The following is a 17,703-nucleotide window of genomic DNA, read 5'->3' on the forward strand; positions in this document are numbered from 1 at the left end:
ACATATAACTTAAACTTGGTAGGAGATGCAAAATACATATACCATAAACTCAACATTACAATATGAATATTTGTTCAATAATGTAAACTTCATAACATAACCATTGAATAGCATTATTACTTTATTAGGATATAAGTTTAGAAAATATTTTTAATTATATTGAATTTGAACAGAAATAATGCATCAGACCAGAGCAGAAAAGCAAAAGGTTCAAGGTAGTGAAAGTGTTGTGGCTTGGGATAGAACTGAAGGGCAGCTGTCCTCTGACTCACAGCCTTATGAAATGTACTGCTTGTTTGACGTTTGCAGTGCTATCAGGAATGGGACATGATATTGCCAAGGAGAATGACTATTTGTGTGCGTGTGCATGTGTGCTCAATGTAAGGAGTGTTAGGATATCATTCACAAACTCAGCATTGTTATGGGCCTTTATGAGAGCTTGAAGAACAGGGTGGATGCCCTCAAAGGATTTTAATTGGGGGGCCTCTCAAGCTCTCAGCTTCCCACATCAGCACCAGAGCTTGCACTTAATCATTAGGCATCACAGCAACAACCCCAAGGCAGAATGCACTGGTCCCACAGGAGCTAATTGTTGTCGGTGACACTATTTTGAGGGAAACAGAAAATATGTTGTGCAAAATGGATAGGTGGAATAGGGCCAGAGTTTGCCTGCCGGGGGAAAAAGTTGATGTTGTAGAGCAGATATCTTTTAATGGGCCTTACTTAGCAAGTACAGGTCACTGTTGAAAAAAAGTTGAGTTAGGGTTAAATTTGAAAGTGTTTGCACTTCTACCCAGACATGATAGGAGAGAGTATATGATAAGAGCCTTGTCAATCAGTTTGGCCCTGAAGAGATTGTACAAGGCTCATAGGGTAGAATTTTTCTCAACATGGTCTGTGCTTGTTAACAAGAGAGTGCTTCTAGAGGAATGGGATACACTGAAATAGAAAGGGTGCAAGAATATTTCATGATGCTATCAATGAAGTGTTGGGTGGGTCGGAAAACTGCTAGCTTGGAGGATTCACAGACTAATAGATCAGCCACTGGCAGAGGTAAAAGTGATTCTTGCACTGCTTCTATTGGAATGAGCAGCAATCTGTTAAGCAAGGTGACAGCGATTTCAAGGACTGCTGGGAGTCATCATGGAACAAGTAAATACTTGGACTGTGTTAGGGTAACTAAGAGTAAGAACAGGTGTATTTATACTTGCACATAGATCAATGCTAGGAGCACAGTAAATAAATTTGATGAATATGAAGTGCTGGTCAAGAAATTAAATGTAGACATTGTTGGGACATCAGAGACATGGTATCACATGGATATAAGGAATGCAGAATTTGAATATGGGGAGTACAGTGTGTACAGAAAGGATATTGATTGTGTTGTCAAATGGAACTTGGTTTCACCTATAAACCATTTACATTGTGATGCTACAATCTCTGTAAATGCCAGATATAGTGTTGGGTTGTGTTGGCCTGTTATTCCTCTGGCATTTAGCCAGGGGCCCCACGTTGCCCACCTTTGCCTTGGGGAGGCAGCTGGGAGTAGTACAGGTAAGAACGTTCTCTGGCAGGGGCAAACCCTGGACTGCACTTGAGTTTGCCAGGGGAAACCCTAGGGGGGGGGAAACACTAGAAGAGGAAAATGTGAAAGGGGAGAGAGAGAGAGAGAGAGAGAGAGAGAGAGAGAGAGAGAGAGAGAGAGTGAAGAGGGATGGAACAGATGGAGATTAAGGTGGATAATAGGAAGGCCATTACCTAGAAATAGGAAGTTGAAGGGATATAGGGGCACCCCTGTGGATGAGCCCATTCTCACACGGAGTGGGGTGGAGCTGTTAAGGAAAAGTAAAAGGTTTGTGGTAGTAGGATACACTAAGCAAAAAGTTGGTGTGTGATGGGGAAGAAAGTCATTGGGTGAGTCCTTAATGCGGTGGGGGGGGGGATCTGCTCTGTGGAAACACAAATGAAACCATGATTTATCACTGGCCAGACCAGCTGTGGCCAGTGTCAGCAGTTCCCACACTGTGCCTCAAAATGACGATGCATGATATCAGCAAGCAAGAATGGTCCCTATGGGTTTTCTCCATTGCAGTCCAAGTGGGGGGGATGCAGAAAGGACAGACAGGATAGGAAGGGAGGAAAGGTTATGCTGTTAGTTAAGAAACACAAAATCTAAGGGCAGTGAATCCAGATAACATGGGTGGCCAGTGCAGTCAGTTTAGTGTAACGTAAGCACTGGGAAAGCAAAAGTGAGGGTAGGAGTGTGTTATAGGCCTAATGGCTCTGATGAGTACAGCGAACAACTGCATAGAGACCAGTAAATCAGTGCCTAGTGGACCAGTAAATCAGAATTCTTATATTGGGAAATTTTAACTTCCCAGATATTGAATGGAACTTGTAGTTTGGTCACTCGCACAATAGCAATGCTTTTATGGATTTATTGGATGATTGTTTTCTATAGCAGCACATTTGAGAGGCAGCCAGAGGGAGTTAATACTCTTTATCTGATTATCAGCAATGATTATTCATGCATTAAGAATTTACAGATAAAGGAACCACTAGGTGGCAGTGATCACAGCATACTGATGTGGGATTTACTCAAAGGTGTGACTGCCATCAGGGGTAAAGGGAAGGGTTTTTTGCTTTCGTAGAGGTGACTACAGTGGTCTCAGACAGTTTTTAAATTCTATACAGTGGTACCAACTAATGTTACCAGCAGCAAATTCTAAATGGGAAGCATTCAAGGAATTAATCTTGGAAACTACTAGGCTTTTCATGCCAACTAAGAAATACTGTTCAAGGTTTAGGCCTAAATGGATGTCACATGAATTAGACTTGTGGCAGAGAAGAAATGCATGGGATGCATATAAATTATCAGGAGACACAGAAGCCTATGGTAGATATAAGCTAGTCAGTAATTAAGTTACAAAGGAGGTCAGGAAAAGGCAGATTACAAGGAATCTTTGGCAAAAGATGCAAAGAAAAACAGCAAAGACTTCTTTACTTATGTAAACTCTAGGAGGAAGGGGATGGATCAGATTAGTCCACTTGACATCGGTGGTTTGAGTGTTGATGATCCTGCTCAGGTAGCTGACAAACTGAATAGTATTTTGCATCTACATTCACATGTAAGGAATTCTCTAGAAACATAGAGGACAGAAGTTTAGCAAACTCTAAAAGAGATTAAATGATTTTACAACAACTGAGGGGGATAAGTGGAAGACAAATTGTCGAAGTCAAACAAAAGAAAGGCACCTTGGGTGGATGGGATCTATCTAATTATATTAAGGCAAGCAGCAAAGGAAGTAAGTAAATCCTAAGCCATAATTATGAGAGTATTCTTGGATTCAGGGGAGATCTGCACCCAATGGAGAAGTGAAAATGTATTCTCAATTCACAAAGGCGGGCAAAGGGTGATATGAGTAATTACAGACCTGTTAGTTTAACTTCTGTTCTGGGGAAAATAATGGAGTCACTGTTTAAAGAAGTAATGCAGGATCGTTTAGACAAGACTACAGTTATAGTTCAGGTGCAGCATGGGTTTGTTAAGGGAATATCTTGTCTGACCAATTTGACTGGATACTATGATGTGGCTAGAAAAGAAATATTGCAAAAAATAATTTTGATATCATATACATGGATTTTAGGAAAGCTTTTGATACTGTTGCGTGTAAAAGACTACTGTGCAAATTGGAGCAGTATGGCATTAAGGGCAAGTTGCTGCTGTGGATAAAGGGATGGTTTAGTGGGAGAAGACAGAGTGGTAATCAATGGACACTGCTCTTCGTGGACTAATGTTATTAGTGTAGTCCCCCAAGGTTCGGTGTTGAGGCCATTGCTGTTTTCTATATTTATCAGTGATACTGACAAAGGTATATCAGTCTTAATGTCCAAGTTTGCAGATGATACAAAGGTTGGCAGGGTTGTTAATTACAGTAATGACAATATGCTACTAGAGAAGTTAGGCAGATTGGCCTAGAAGTGGCAACTGAAGTTTAACATTGACAAATGCAAAGTACTGTATATGGGTAGCTGTAACCCCTGAGTAATGTTCTGTGTGGTACTAGACTCATGATAGTGGAGAATGAAAAATACCTGGCGGTAATTGTGTAGTCAGATGAAGTTCTCTGAGACAGACAGGCGGCCAAGGCAGCTCATCGGGTTTTTGTCAATGATATACAGTAATACCTCTGTTAATGAATCATCTGGTAATGAAGCTTTTATAACGAAGAGTTTGCAAAAAATGCCATGTGGCACATGCGAAATTTTGTAGTAGGGATTTTTGATGTATGTAGAACTCACTTCATGATACACGGAACAGTGATTAATTGTCATTGATATCATGCATACCTACTGTGGTTTTAATATATTTTATTAAATATATAATTAAATAATAATTTCCCAGTATGTTACAAAAATGTAAAACAATGTCTTTAGAGACCAAAATGCAGATTATAAGGAGGATAGAAGCTGGAGAAAAGAAATGCCATGTAGTGCAATCATGGAGTTAGCACAATCGACTTTAAAAACAATTTTAAATCAAGCTGATAAAGTTAAGTATTCTGTGCTAAATTGTAGTGATATTACCGCATGTAAATAAACACATACACATAGTAGCATTATAGAAAACATGGAAAAAATGTTTTTTGGGTAGATGATATGACACAGTATCATATGCCAGTCGCCCAGGTGATAATTCAACACAAAGCATTAAACTTATTAACCATTTAAAGACCCAGGAAGCTGAGGAAACCACTGAGAATTTTGTGGCTTCTCGCGGTAGGTTTAAGAAATTCAAAAAAACAAGAATTCATAGTGTTAAACTGACGGGCGACCCTGCAAGTGCCGACATCCAGGCAGCAGCAGAATATCCTGCAGAATTTGGTATTCAATGTGGATGAAAGCAAGCTATTCTCAAAATGCTTGCCTTCCAAAACTTTAATCTCCCGAGATGAGAAAATAGCTTCCGGGTAAAGCAGCCAAGGACCAATTAACACTGTTGTTGGGTGCAAATGCATCTAGGGATATGAAGCTAAAACAAATGCATTGTTTACCATTCTGAAATGCCTTGAGTTATGAAACGATTCTCCAAAACTAATTTGCCAGTAATTTGGAAATCGAATAGAAAGGCTTGGGTGACAGTGGACTCATTTACTGATTGGTTTGTCGACTATTTTTGTCCTACTGTCCAATTATTGTGAACGAAATAATTTCAAACCCAAGCCACTTTTGCTACTGGACAATGCACCAGGTCATCCTCCAAATCTTGGCTTACTTCAAACATGCATTCCCGAAGTGCTGTTTCTTCCCAAAAACACAACTTTGCTGCTACAACCAATGGAACAGGGCGTTGTAGCAGCCTTTAAAGCCTACTATCTGAGACGCACTTTTAGTCAACTGATTGAGGCTAATGATGAAACAAAAGTTGATCAATTATTTCTGTAAAAATTACATTATGAAAGCAATTGGCAATATCAAAGAAGCCTGGGATGAAGTGACAGATCAATGTCTTAATGGTGTTTGGCCCCAAATACTGCCCAATGTTGTTACAGAACGTGATGAAGTAGAAAGAATGTGAAATTCCTGTAATTAGCACAGCAGTTATTCGAATGACATATGCAATAGTCTTTGCAGAAGTCAGTGTAGCTGATGTTCAGGATTTATTAAGTAGCCATGGTGAGACATTAACAAATTAGGAACTCCAAGAGTTAATGGAGCAACAAGTAAACAGTTCAGAAAACGAAGAAGAGGTTCCCCCAGAGAGGCTATTAACAACAGAGACCTTGTCTAATTGTTTAAATGAAGTGACTCGCGCCTTAGATGTCTTATCAGAAAATGATCCCAATTTTCAACGAAGCTGCATTGTGAAGAGATCCATTTTAAATGCTTTAACTTGTTATAGCGAGATGCTACGCGATCGTAAGAAAAAAGCAAGACAATCGACCCTAGATGCATTTTTGAAAAAGTCATCAAGTGAACACTAGTCTTGTTTTGTGTTATTTTTCATAATAGATTTTAAGTTTACTGTTTTACTTCACTCTTGTGAGGTTTCTTTAATATTTTATAATATAATATGTATTTTCTCATTTCAAATAAATTTATTTTGAACAATTTGTACGTCTTTTAAGTATAGGAACATATCCATATTCTTGCTGTGGTATTTCTACCTCTGATAATGAAGTTTCTTATAATGAACTAAAGTACTGGAACACATCTGCTTCATTAAGTGAGGTATTACTGTACAGAATTTTGCTAGCAGGGATGAGGAAGTGATTATCCTTTTTTATAAGGCAGTGGTCAGGCCACATCCTGAATACTGCATGCAGGTCTAGGGTTTCATTTTAGGAAGGATGTAGAGCTGCTGGAATGAGTACAGAGAAGGGCAATTAAATTGGTGGGGGGGGGAAAGGAAGGTGTTCTTACCAAGAATTGCTTCAGTTCTGCAAATTGCAGCATCTGGAGATTAGTCACTTGCAAGGTGATAAGATTGAAATGTTTAAGGCTTTGAATGGTTTGAGCAAGCTCAGTACTAATAGGATTATTCCTCTCACTTGGATTATGCACTTGAGGGGAGATAAATTGAAATTGAGGAAAGGTGATTGCAGAATAGATGTACAGAAATTTGCCTCTAGCTGGAAAGTGGTTGATTGTTAGAATAAATTTCCATCTGTTTTGGAAGTTGATAGCTTAAAAAAATTCAATGAAGAACTACACAGACTTTTGGAGGGAATGGATAGGTGAAATGGAAAGTGTGGTGTTTTTTTTTTTGTTTTTTTTGTCTGATGTTGTATAAGCTTGCATTCTTGCACCATATGCATCTACTAATGGTAATACTAATGTCAGGAGTATCATCAGTAAAGTAAGTGAATTCAGCTTCCTGGTTGGTAGAACTAAAGCTGGCGCCTCCATAGCCAGGTGGGCAGGAGCAGCAGTGCGTAGCACACGCTTCTTGATTAGACCGGGGTTCGAGTCCGTGACCACCAAATACGGAGGATGCAGAAAGGTCAGGGAATGACCACTGCATATCACCGGAGCATTATGGCCTTAGTTGCTAATGCTCCTAAAAACCAAATAACATAACAAACAACAAAACTAAAGCTGATGTAATAGTGCTAATTAAATGTGATGTCACCAGATATAGGGGTTGTTGAGTTTCACCATAGTATGTGCAATGTATTTAGAAGGATAGACAAAATAGAAGGAGGGGGAAGGGGAATGCCTATCAAGAACAGGTCGAGCATGACTTGAAGCTTTGCCAGATGCAGAACTTTGTGTACCAGCATAGAATCTGTGGTGTTAAGTAGATGGATGCAATAATAAAATGAGAGTGGGAGTTTGCTACCAACCAGAAGATCATGAAGAGTATGTTGAGAGCTTCTACATGCAGAATGGAATGGTTGAGAAAGTGTTCTTATTATGAGAAATTTCAGTTTGAAAAAGCTATTTTTTTTATTATTTAGTTACTGATTTTTTATTTATTTATTGCTTATTTTTTAACACTTATTGATTGGAGCAAGTGGGAAGGAAACTCACTATTTGAACAAGAGATTTTTAAATAAACTAGGTGACTTATTTGCATCAGCATGTTAAAGAAAATACTAGGGGTATGAATATAGAATGACTTGATCGTTATCCATGAACCAGATGTCATCTTGGGGTCTGTAGCAGGAAATGATCACACAGTCATTAGTTGGCAAATGAAGAAAGAAGTTGCAGTTGTTAAAGATAAAGGCATGAGATTTAATTTAAGGAAAGGGGACTGTGCCATTTTAAGATATTACCTGGCCTCTAGCATCTGAGCAAATTGCAGAGGGAGGGTTAATACATTAGAACTATGAAATATCTCTGAAACAATAGTCACAGAAGCCATGAATGCATATGTACAATTCCATCTGTGAGAGAGAGAGAGAGACTGAGACTAACTAAATAATGTATTTGAAAATGGCTGAGATAACCCAGCTGCTGTTGAATTGAACAGTTACTTCATATTTATCTTTATTGATGAAAGATCCTTCATAGTGAGGGGGGGGCTATGTGGGTGAGGCTAAACAGTATGAAATTAGCAGTATTGAAATTACAGATTGTTTATTAGAAAAACTTGAGAGAGCCCAAAGGCAAGTAAGGTTTGGTTGGTCAGGAAAGTAGCAGCTATGCAGCAATTTTGCTGCATTAAAACATAATTGCCACTTTTTATTTTATTTATTTAAGCAGAATGCCAAAGTGAAAGTTATTATTAAACCTATTTGTTCATTTTAAGTATTATAATATAAATTATAATCTGCAAAGAATTTGTTAGAAGAATTCAAGATTATTGATGTACATTAATAATCAAATCATTATAAATTATATTAATTAGCAAATATTTTAATCATTGTGTTACCTGTACATGTAATTTGTTAAAAAAAAAAAAAAAAAGTATGTGAAGTTTATCAATTAAAGGAAAAGTAGCATTGTTTAACCTCTATTTTTTAAAATATTCCCAATAGTCATTTAAACATTTTAATGATAAAGGTTTTAGCCACGATTAACACAATGTTGATTTACAAAATAGAATTCAAGTCTAATTATAAGCAGCAGTGATGGTTTTATGCATTTAGAAATGTAGTTGATTGGTGAATTTTAAATCCAGCCATGGTATGCATTATTTTCAGATCATTCAAAAAATAACCAGTGCCACTCAGCCAACCATGCAAAGGACCCCGTTCCTTACTGTCTAATTGACATCAATGGTGAATTATCTTTACATACCTTTCTGACCAACTTACAATGATGGCAGCATCACGCTGGAATACTGTATCCAAGTATGGAGGACCCACACCTAAAAAAAAAAAAAAAAAAAAAAAAAAAAAAAGACATTGTTTCTTGAAAAAAGGTCCAGATATTGGCATCCTGCTTAGTGAAATCTGTTAAAAGACACCCATGTGAGGAAAGACTTTTAATTGTGGGCTGTAAGACTTAACAACTGGGAATTTTTCTCAACATGTTCTGTTCACCTTAAAGGGGAGACCTGATTGGGTTCTCCAAAGCTATGAGAAGGGATAGTAAGATGAATAGAGGTGTAATTTTAACTTTTATTTATTTATATTTATTTTTTTATTTTATTTATTTATTTTGTTTGCCCAGTTCAGCAAAAGTCTTCTTTACACTATATGGCTAATACTAATTAAAAATATACCTCAGTATATAATTAACCATACGTTTTCTGTATGTTAACCAAAGTGCTGTCTCCTAATAAAAGAATTGTATGAGGTGGGGAATCTGTTTGATGGCTACTGAACTTGTTTCTTGACTTCTCTGACTTCTTTTAAAAATCATATCCTGTCAACTGCACTTGTTACCAGCACTTCAACAGGGTCTGTTAGAGGGGTTGAATATATATGATCCATTAGTATGCAAAATATCAGCTACCATTCACTAAATGTACTATGAAATTATCAACAAATACTTTAGAAGGCAATGGTCATCGTTTTGACCATTTTTTTTCATTGAGGAAGATTAATTCACTTTTGCATTTTTGAACTTTTTATTTTAGCTTAATTCAAATCTTTAGTGCCATAACTCTGCAGTGATAGAGATAGTTCTCAATGAGTAGCTCAGTTGGAAGAGCTGTGGTCCTAATTCTGAATACAAATTCAGTTGTAGCTTGAGATAAGGAAAAAAAAAAAAAAAAATGCTCAATTTGATGAATGCTTTTAGAACATGTAATTGTTTACCCATTGTTTTAGTTAAAATTTTTAAATAGCACTCTATACCTCACAATACAAAAGAACATTTCTAGTTTTTAGAGTTTACCGGACAATTTTTTTCTAAAATCGTCTGGTAAGCCAAACAAACCTAGCTCTTAATTTTGAGAAAACTGCCTATTAATTTTATGTGATTCGCCTTGTATATTAGGGGTGAAAAAATTTGTTTCTGCTGTTCACATTTTTACCTTTTTTACTTCAAAATATTTACATTTTTACTTCAAAAATTTGTATCAAGATTTCAAAGTTAATGTATTGTATGATCTTACTTTGGTGTTATTAATACCGTTATAAAAATATACCTAATTTTTGTTTGTTTTTTAGAAATTACGAGGTACAACAGAGGCTTTGTATATTTTGACTAAGAACAATAATACTCGATTTGAATTCATATTTACAAACCTCGTAAGTTAATTTAAGCTTCATCTCCCTCTTTCTTCCATTGTATTTTATACTGTATTGCATTATAAGTATGCAAGTCTGTCACTTAAACATTTATTTCCTTTAATTACTCTCTAAATAGAAGTTGTACTATTATGTTTTGTTTTTAAAACTGTATTTTTAGTTTGGACCTAACTTGCTGTTGTATTTTCATAAGTGGTATCAATGATGTAAAACCAAAACCAATTTAGAATATGGCTAAAATAAGATTACTTATTAAAATAAAATGTACTTACATGTTTTATTTGTGAGTATCTCTGTTAGAGCATAATTTGTTCTTTTTGCCTCATTTAAATGCTGAGTGGTGTAATGAACTGAAATTGCCACTATGTTATCTTGGACATAAGTTATGTTACACAACACTGAGTATCAAAATCACTTGCATCAGAGACACATACGTAAACTAGTAAGAATTTACAGAATCAGTTGTTAATGTGAAATGAAGAGAAGTGATTTGAATTACATACAGTTATAATTGCTAGGTTTATTGTATGTATAGTAACTTTTGCTTGTATGCAATGTTCATGATGACTTAACTTTTTCCTGTATTTGAAAACAAAAGGTGTAATTTGTTTATGCACAAAGAAAAAAATACATTATATGCACAAAGAAACAGAAATACAAAGAGGAAATGTCCCATGTCTCAGATAGACAATATGTATGAAAATAAGTTCTGTTATTTGATGTATTTGAAGGCTGCCAAGGGAAAATGGTCCGTTCTACACTTTAGTACAACTGTTGAAACAAGAAAGGAATAATTAGTAAATATCTGTAGCGTAAGATTTTTTGTCAATGTTCTCTAATTGTTCTGATGCATTTATATGTTATCAGTCTATAAAAAATATATACAAGGTGTGGGTACTAAATAATGAGACTGCACGTGCAGCCACTATGCACCAAGAGGCAGCTGTGAAAAAAGGTGCAGCATTTGACCCTTTCCCTAGTCGTCTACCAATTCACATTTCACCAATTGAAAAAGTAATGAAAACCTGCCTAACTGCAAAGTGATTGAACTTTGCAGTTAGGCAGGTTTTCATTACCAGAAAAATGACAGACAAAAGAATTTTTAACAACAAATCAACCTCAAATTCTTAACAAAACTATATAGAAAAGTAAACACCAGCTGAAAGTTATGTGCTGTTGCATCAAGTTTATGGGGAAGATATTATATCGAGCTAGTGTTTGAATGGCTTAAAAGATTTTTAGAAGGAAGAAAGAATGTGGAAGACAGTGAACAACCCAGCCATCTGGTATCCATGAAAACTAATAAAAATGTGGACAAAGTAAGGACATTGATTAGAATTGATCATCTTGTAAGAATTAGAATGGTTGCATCAGAACTCAATATGGACAAAGAAACAGACAAATTTTAACTGAAAATTTAAGTATGAGAAAAGTGTTTGTAAAAATGTTTTTTTGAAAAAAAAACTGAAGATCTAAACTTTCTAAGTACTGGCAATAAAAGTTGGCTGTTCCAGTATGACCCCGGAAACTAAAAGACAGTCAGTAAAATGGAAGACAAAACGATTCCCCAGAACAAAAAAAAAAAAAATCAAGAATGCCAAAAACAAAATGAAAACCATGCTTCTTGTTTTCTTCGCTATTAAAGGAATATTATGGCTGAATACATCCCACCAAATCAGACTATCAATCAAACATATTACATTGAAGTTCTGACAAGGCTGTGTGAAAAAATACAAAGGAAGAGATCTGAATTGTAGAAAGATGGTTGGATGCTCCATCAAGACAATGGTCCAGCATATGATGGGCTCTATTCACCAGTTTCTGGCCAAAAATAAAACAAATCCCTGTGTATGAACAAGCACCTACTTGCCAGAGAATCATATGGATTCTCTGGCGAGATTCCAAGATAATTATTTTGACGGGATAACTTGTAAGGTACAAAATATTTCATTATTTTATTGCAACAGTCTCATTATTTATTAACCACACCTTATATAATACTCTGTTCTTTTAAATGTATGTCTTGTCTTTCTCATCCTTAATTAACCTAGAGTTGGAAATTACTATGAACAAAATAAAATCAAATATAAATGCAGCAACGTTTGTTGAACTGCTTTGCCTGGACCAGGGGAACCTTACAAGTATCTTTAAATGATAATTTTGAGAGAGCATGGATGTAAGCATATACAGTGAAGCTTTATTAACACATTTATGCTGTTGAAATATTAGATAAGATATTTAAATTTTTGTTGGTGTCATTATATTGTCTGAAGGGTGCATTGTATTTTTTACTATTTAAATTCCTGTATTATAGTATTTTCCGCATAATTAAACCTTTCAAATAAGTTCACTAAACATGTTTGGCCTCAGGGGTTGGCTCTGTGGAGTGAGTTCATTCATGGAATTATGAAGTTTTGTAAAAATGAAAACTGTACTTAACACTTTGAAATATTAATTTATTCTTATATTGTTATCCAACTTTAGGATGAAATTGTTATAAGTTAAATCAGTATTAAAAATGATGATAAACTTTTGATTACAATTTTTTTTTTCTTGATGCACTAATATTCTCCATTTATAGTTATACCTTGATCCAGTTTCATCAATGTATAGATCTGAATTCAGAGTATTTCTTCAATTTCTGGCTCAAATTAGACAAATGCTGCCATCTATTAAAACTGTGCAGTATCCTTGCAGTATCAGTTGCAAACGAGATAAGAGATGGAAAGCAAGTCACTAATGAGCAATTCTTACATTAACAGACACATTATTTAAATGACTTTCAAAACATATACAGGTATTAAACTTCCTATTTGGCATCCAGAAAACTGAAGGGATCCCAGAAACTGAAAATTAAAGTTTGATTCCCACCCCTCACAAAACTGATTCATTTTAATTTGGTACAAAACTCATTCTCCAGATAGAACAATTAGACTGATAAATTCAACCTCTGAATATGATTATATATAAATTAAATAGCATTTAACTTAATGCTACTGAAAACTCAGCTGGTAGTGCTCATTATTCCATTATGGATCTATGTTTGGTGGCCAACTGACTTTTGCAAAATTTGCAAAGGTCAGTTGACCACCAAACCTAGATTTATTTAGTTAATTTATTAAATAAATTTATTTAATAAATATTGTGCTCTGACAAATGAATTTGAAATAGAAAGTCTGCAGACCTATAGATAGAAAGTCTGTAGTTTATCAGATTTATTTTTTAAGTTGTATGTCAAACAGCTATGCTGTGTACAGTAAAAAAGGAAAAAGTAATGAGTGTGGTTTTAAAACACTTTTTGATGTGAAAACATCTTTGGCGGTGCCTAATAAATTTCGGACTGAAGTAAAACCAGTTTGTCACAATTTTGCAACACAGAAATGGCGTCATTTCTGGTTTTTCGATTTGATCGACAAACCAGAAATGAACATTTGCGACATGAAAATGATGTGTTACAGAATAGTGAATTCCAAAGGGACAAAAGAAATGTCGATGACAATTTTGCGACATGTCAATTCCACGTCGCAAAATCATGTGGAGGCACGATTTTGTTGATTTGAAGCACCATTCACGCGACAATTACCGAGCATGAATGGTGCTTCAAATTGACACGTCTGTTGTTTAACCGGCGTTATTTTTTTGTAACACGTGAATGTATGTTTGTGAGCTTGATGTTCCCTAAGCCTCACTAGCTGAGACAGACATAACTTGTCAATTGCTGTGATGGCGTCTTCTTTGTTCTCACCTAAAGGATCTTTGGGTGCATTATTTAGCCACAGTAAAATGTGTGCGTGTGGACTGTCGTCATGTTGAGATTCTATGTGCTTGAAACAGTTGACCAAACAGACTATAACGTTTCAACTGCAATATGTTCATAATTACATCCACAATCTTCTTGAAGTATATCGTACATTACAGCATATTTGTTCACTAGCATCACTTTGAAGCAAGCATGGCCAACCGATTTCATTGGCACTCAAAGTCAAGAACATTGTAGGTTTACCAAGCTGTCTAATCATGGCAAATAGATTGCACTTATGTTGAGCCCAGTAGTAGGTAGTTTGGAATTGTCCTTAGGGAGGGCAAATTGTTTTTGATACAGCTGTTAATGTATTCTTTGGATTGAACTTACTCGTGGATCAGTTTTGTATCTTTACCTATGTATTTGAACGCCACCATCAAAGAGCCTCCTATTCTCAACCTCATTATTTTCATTGCTAGGTAAATATTTGTAAAAGAATAAGAGAAGTTTACCTCAATATGATATGTAGAACACTTCCACGTTGATACTCTCCAGAAATTAAAACGAAAGAACGTATTAAGCATTATATAGCTCTGCTTCATACTATCAAATTGATATGTAAAGGAGATGATATGGAGTAATGCCAGGTCGGTCAGAATTTGTCTGAGCTTGTTCATTGCCATCATGAACGAAGTCGCGCATAAATTCTCTCTGAACATTCTGAATTGTCCAAGATAAATGCTGGGAAAGAACAGTTCCTCTGCATGCTCATCAAACAGTAAGCTCTGTGATATGTTAGTTTCTCCTGGGGCAATTCCAAGATATTTATCGCCACTCCACAACGTTTGCTGTTGGGTGATGAGACTTTCCTCAATCGGAACTGCTTCACTTATGTCATCTTTAGCCAAATTAATTTCCATGTGACTGTCATCAAAGAATGATCGATTGTGATTTGATACAATCAATAGAGAGGTGTATCAATCAAATATTGAAGCCACACTTTAACCACTCACTTTCTTGCTAATCCGATCACGTAGTTGGACTCGTGTGTTTTCTTGCATTTTATATGCACAAATAAGGCACCTGAGACACATAAGGACAATACAGGATTCTCGCCAAGTGATCAATGTGCCTGTTTCGGTTAATCTCCCTCGGCAGCACCTCCATAGCCAGGTAGGAAGGAGCAGCAGTGCGTAGCACATGCTTCTTGACTAGACTGGGGTTCGAGCCCGTCACCACCAAATACGGAGGATGCGGAAAGGTCAGGGAACGACCACCGCATATTCCTGGAGCAATACAGCCTTAGTTGCTAATACTCCTTAAAAAAAAAAACCAAACCAATCTCCCTTGGCAAGCGATGGACCATTGTGTTGACTGAAACAGGCACATTGATCACTTGGCCCAGAATTCCGTATTGTTCGTATGTGTGTCTCAGGCGCCTTATTTGCACGAATGGTAAGTGAGGAGAAATAAGCCTCTCAGACACTAAATCCAACTTCAGTAAATGCGATGGAATTTCTGGGTAGACAAAGCCATTTGACTTAGATAGCTCTGGAATGTTGTTGTTCTTAAGTGATCCTCTTCAGCAATTACACACAATGATCCCGTCGACATCAACATTGGGAAATGCAGTCCATATCACTGATGCATCTTTAGCAGCTAATTTCTCTGTGTCGTTTTCAAACCATAGACATTGCAAATATAGCATACAGAACAGATCATTTTTCATAAATATCCTTTCAAACTCTTAATGCACATTCTTATGTAAATAGTTGGTAAGAAAGGAAAAGGAGCTTGATCATTTAAAGTCATCTGCTCTGCAATTGGAGAAATATTCCATTGTACATAATCAATACTCACTTAGGGTACATTATTAGATGGAGCAGCAGCATTGCTGGTTGAAGGCACTGCTAAATCCAGCACTTGATTTTCTGTTTGTATTTTATGCAATCTTGATAGTCTGTTTTTTTTGCTCGCTCATTGCCACTTCCATCTTTATTTTGTTAGGTTGGCTTGCTTGATACTCTTAACAACTCTCTTCATTTGACTTCGGCATTGTTGAACACAATGGCTATAGCAGTGTGGCATTCAGTCACTGCTTAAAAAATTATTAATGTGAAAACATCTAAAGTGGCATCTGACAATGCAATGTCACGAAAATACAGATTTCAACAATACAAATACTTGTATTGTTACAATCATACTATTCAACAAATGGGTAATTAGGCTATTGGCTTGGATTTCCCTAACCTCTTCCAAATGTTGATTCGGTACAGTAAGTAGCATACGTGTGCATAAAACTTTACATCGTTCACTAAATATTTTGGACTGAAGTATGACACTAATGTTACTAACATTGATTTGGTAGAGTAAGTAGTGAGTGTGAGCATCAAATGTTACATCGTTCATGACTTCGTTTCTAGCTGTTCAATTTTAAAACGGTTCTGATTTTCATCAAAGATATTTTCACATAAAGCATATTTCTTGTGTAAAAGGTACACATGCAGTTTTTTAATTAAAAATTTCCACAATTGCTAGTTATCCATCAAACAGACTTTGATTTGGGAGTTTTCATTTCTATTGCTGCATGAATGTATGACCTGAGGATAAACCTTTCATTGATTTAGAAAGCAACAAAGATTTATTTTCAAAGAAAATAAATCTGTGGATAGCAACTTATCTAACCCTTTGTAGTTCTCCCATAGCTTTAGTTGCCAATTGAGTTAGAAGTCTAAAAACAGCCAAAGCACTGCCCTCCTTATTAATCATTATTAAAGACTAGTGCAAAACACAAAGATGTAATGCACATCACACAAGTTGATTGATATGGTACTGAGTATTACGCTGATGGCAAACATTTAAGAAAGTGTTGTTTTTTTTTTATAGTAATTAAGATTGTATAGTGTTCAGAATGCGATGTCTGTAATTGCTTATTATAAATCCTCAATGGTTAAAAATGCAACTTTATTGTTCATGCATTTCTTCATTGTGGGATTCTGATAAAATAAATTATTTTTTTTTTATTATTATTATTAGTGGCATATGATGCAAGTAAGCAAGCTTATAAAGTATCAGCAAAAAAAAAACACGTGTACACACAAAAGATATTTTTTGTGAAAACATCTTTGACGAAAATCAGTCATTTTAAAATCTAACAGCTAGAACCAAAGTTATGAATGATATAAAGTTTTATGCTTGCACCCGCTACTTACTCTACCAAATCAACGTTAGTGACTGAGCGTGAAACCGGTAATGTGAAGAGAAGACCTGGATCAGGCTGTAAGAGAGTGACTACATCTTCCCAAGATCGATATTTGAAATGGCTATGCCTTCATAATCACCATGCTAGTGCTCCTGATCTAAAACTGGACTTTGAGATGGCCTCTGGTGTTGAAACAAGTGCACAAACTATCCAAAGATGGCTTTTGGAATGTGGTCTGCATGCCTATCTTTTTTGTGGACAAAAGAAGTTTTGTCCACAAAAAAGAGCAATGGGAGACCAGCTTTTCTGACAAATCAAAATTCAACCTGCATGGCTCGGATGGGAAGCGATATGTTGGAAGACGAAAATCGGAGGCATATGCTATCCTGACTGCATAACACTGACTGTAAAGTTTCCTGCCAGTCAGATGGTCTGGAGATGCATAACAAGCAAAGGGGTGGGGTAAATTAAGTTTATTAATAGAACAGTGAATGTAGAAACCTACACTGCTATCATGGAAGAGTGTGTGAAACCTGTTATTAGGGATCGTCGCACAGACGTCCAAAACTGCATTTTTCAACAGGACTCAGCACCTTGCCACACAGCAAAAT

At 36.1% G+C, this 17,703-nt stretch overlaps 1 protein-coding gene across 3 annotated transcripts in view; it reads left to right on the forward strand.

Annotated features, from left to right (window-relative positions):
- The window catches only part of BBS5 (Bardet-Biedl syndrome 5 protein), a 121,998-nt gene that overhangs the window by 35,512 nt on the left and 68,783 nt on the right, over window positions 1-17,703 (forward strand). For 2 of the 3 annotated variants that reach the window (XM_090380759.1, XM_090380762.1), the window contains exon 5: window positions 10,068-10,148. The exons of the other annotated variant lie outside the window; for it this stretch is intronic. In XM_090380759.1, coding sequence (XP_090236885.1) covers window positions 10,068-10,148 — 81 coding nt within the window. The remainder of the gene's footprint in view (window positions 1-10,067; window positions 10,149-17,703) is intronic. 3 annotated transcript variants of the gene reach the window in all.

Source organism: Mastigoproctus giganteus, chromosome 1, assembly GCF_048544385.1.
Source record: "Mastigoproctus giganteus isolate SK-2022 chromosome 1, ASM4854438v1, whole genome shotgun sequence".
NCBI classification, from domain to species: Eukaryota; Metazoa; Arthropoda; class Arachnida; order Uropygi; family Thelyphonidae; genus Mastigoproctus; species Mastigoproctus giganteus.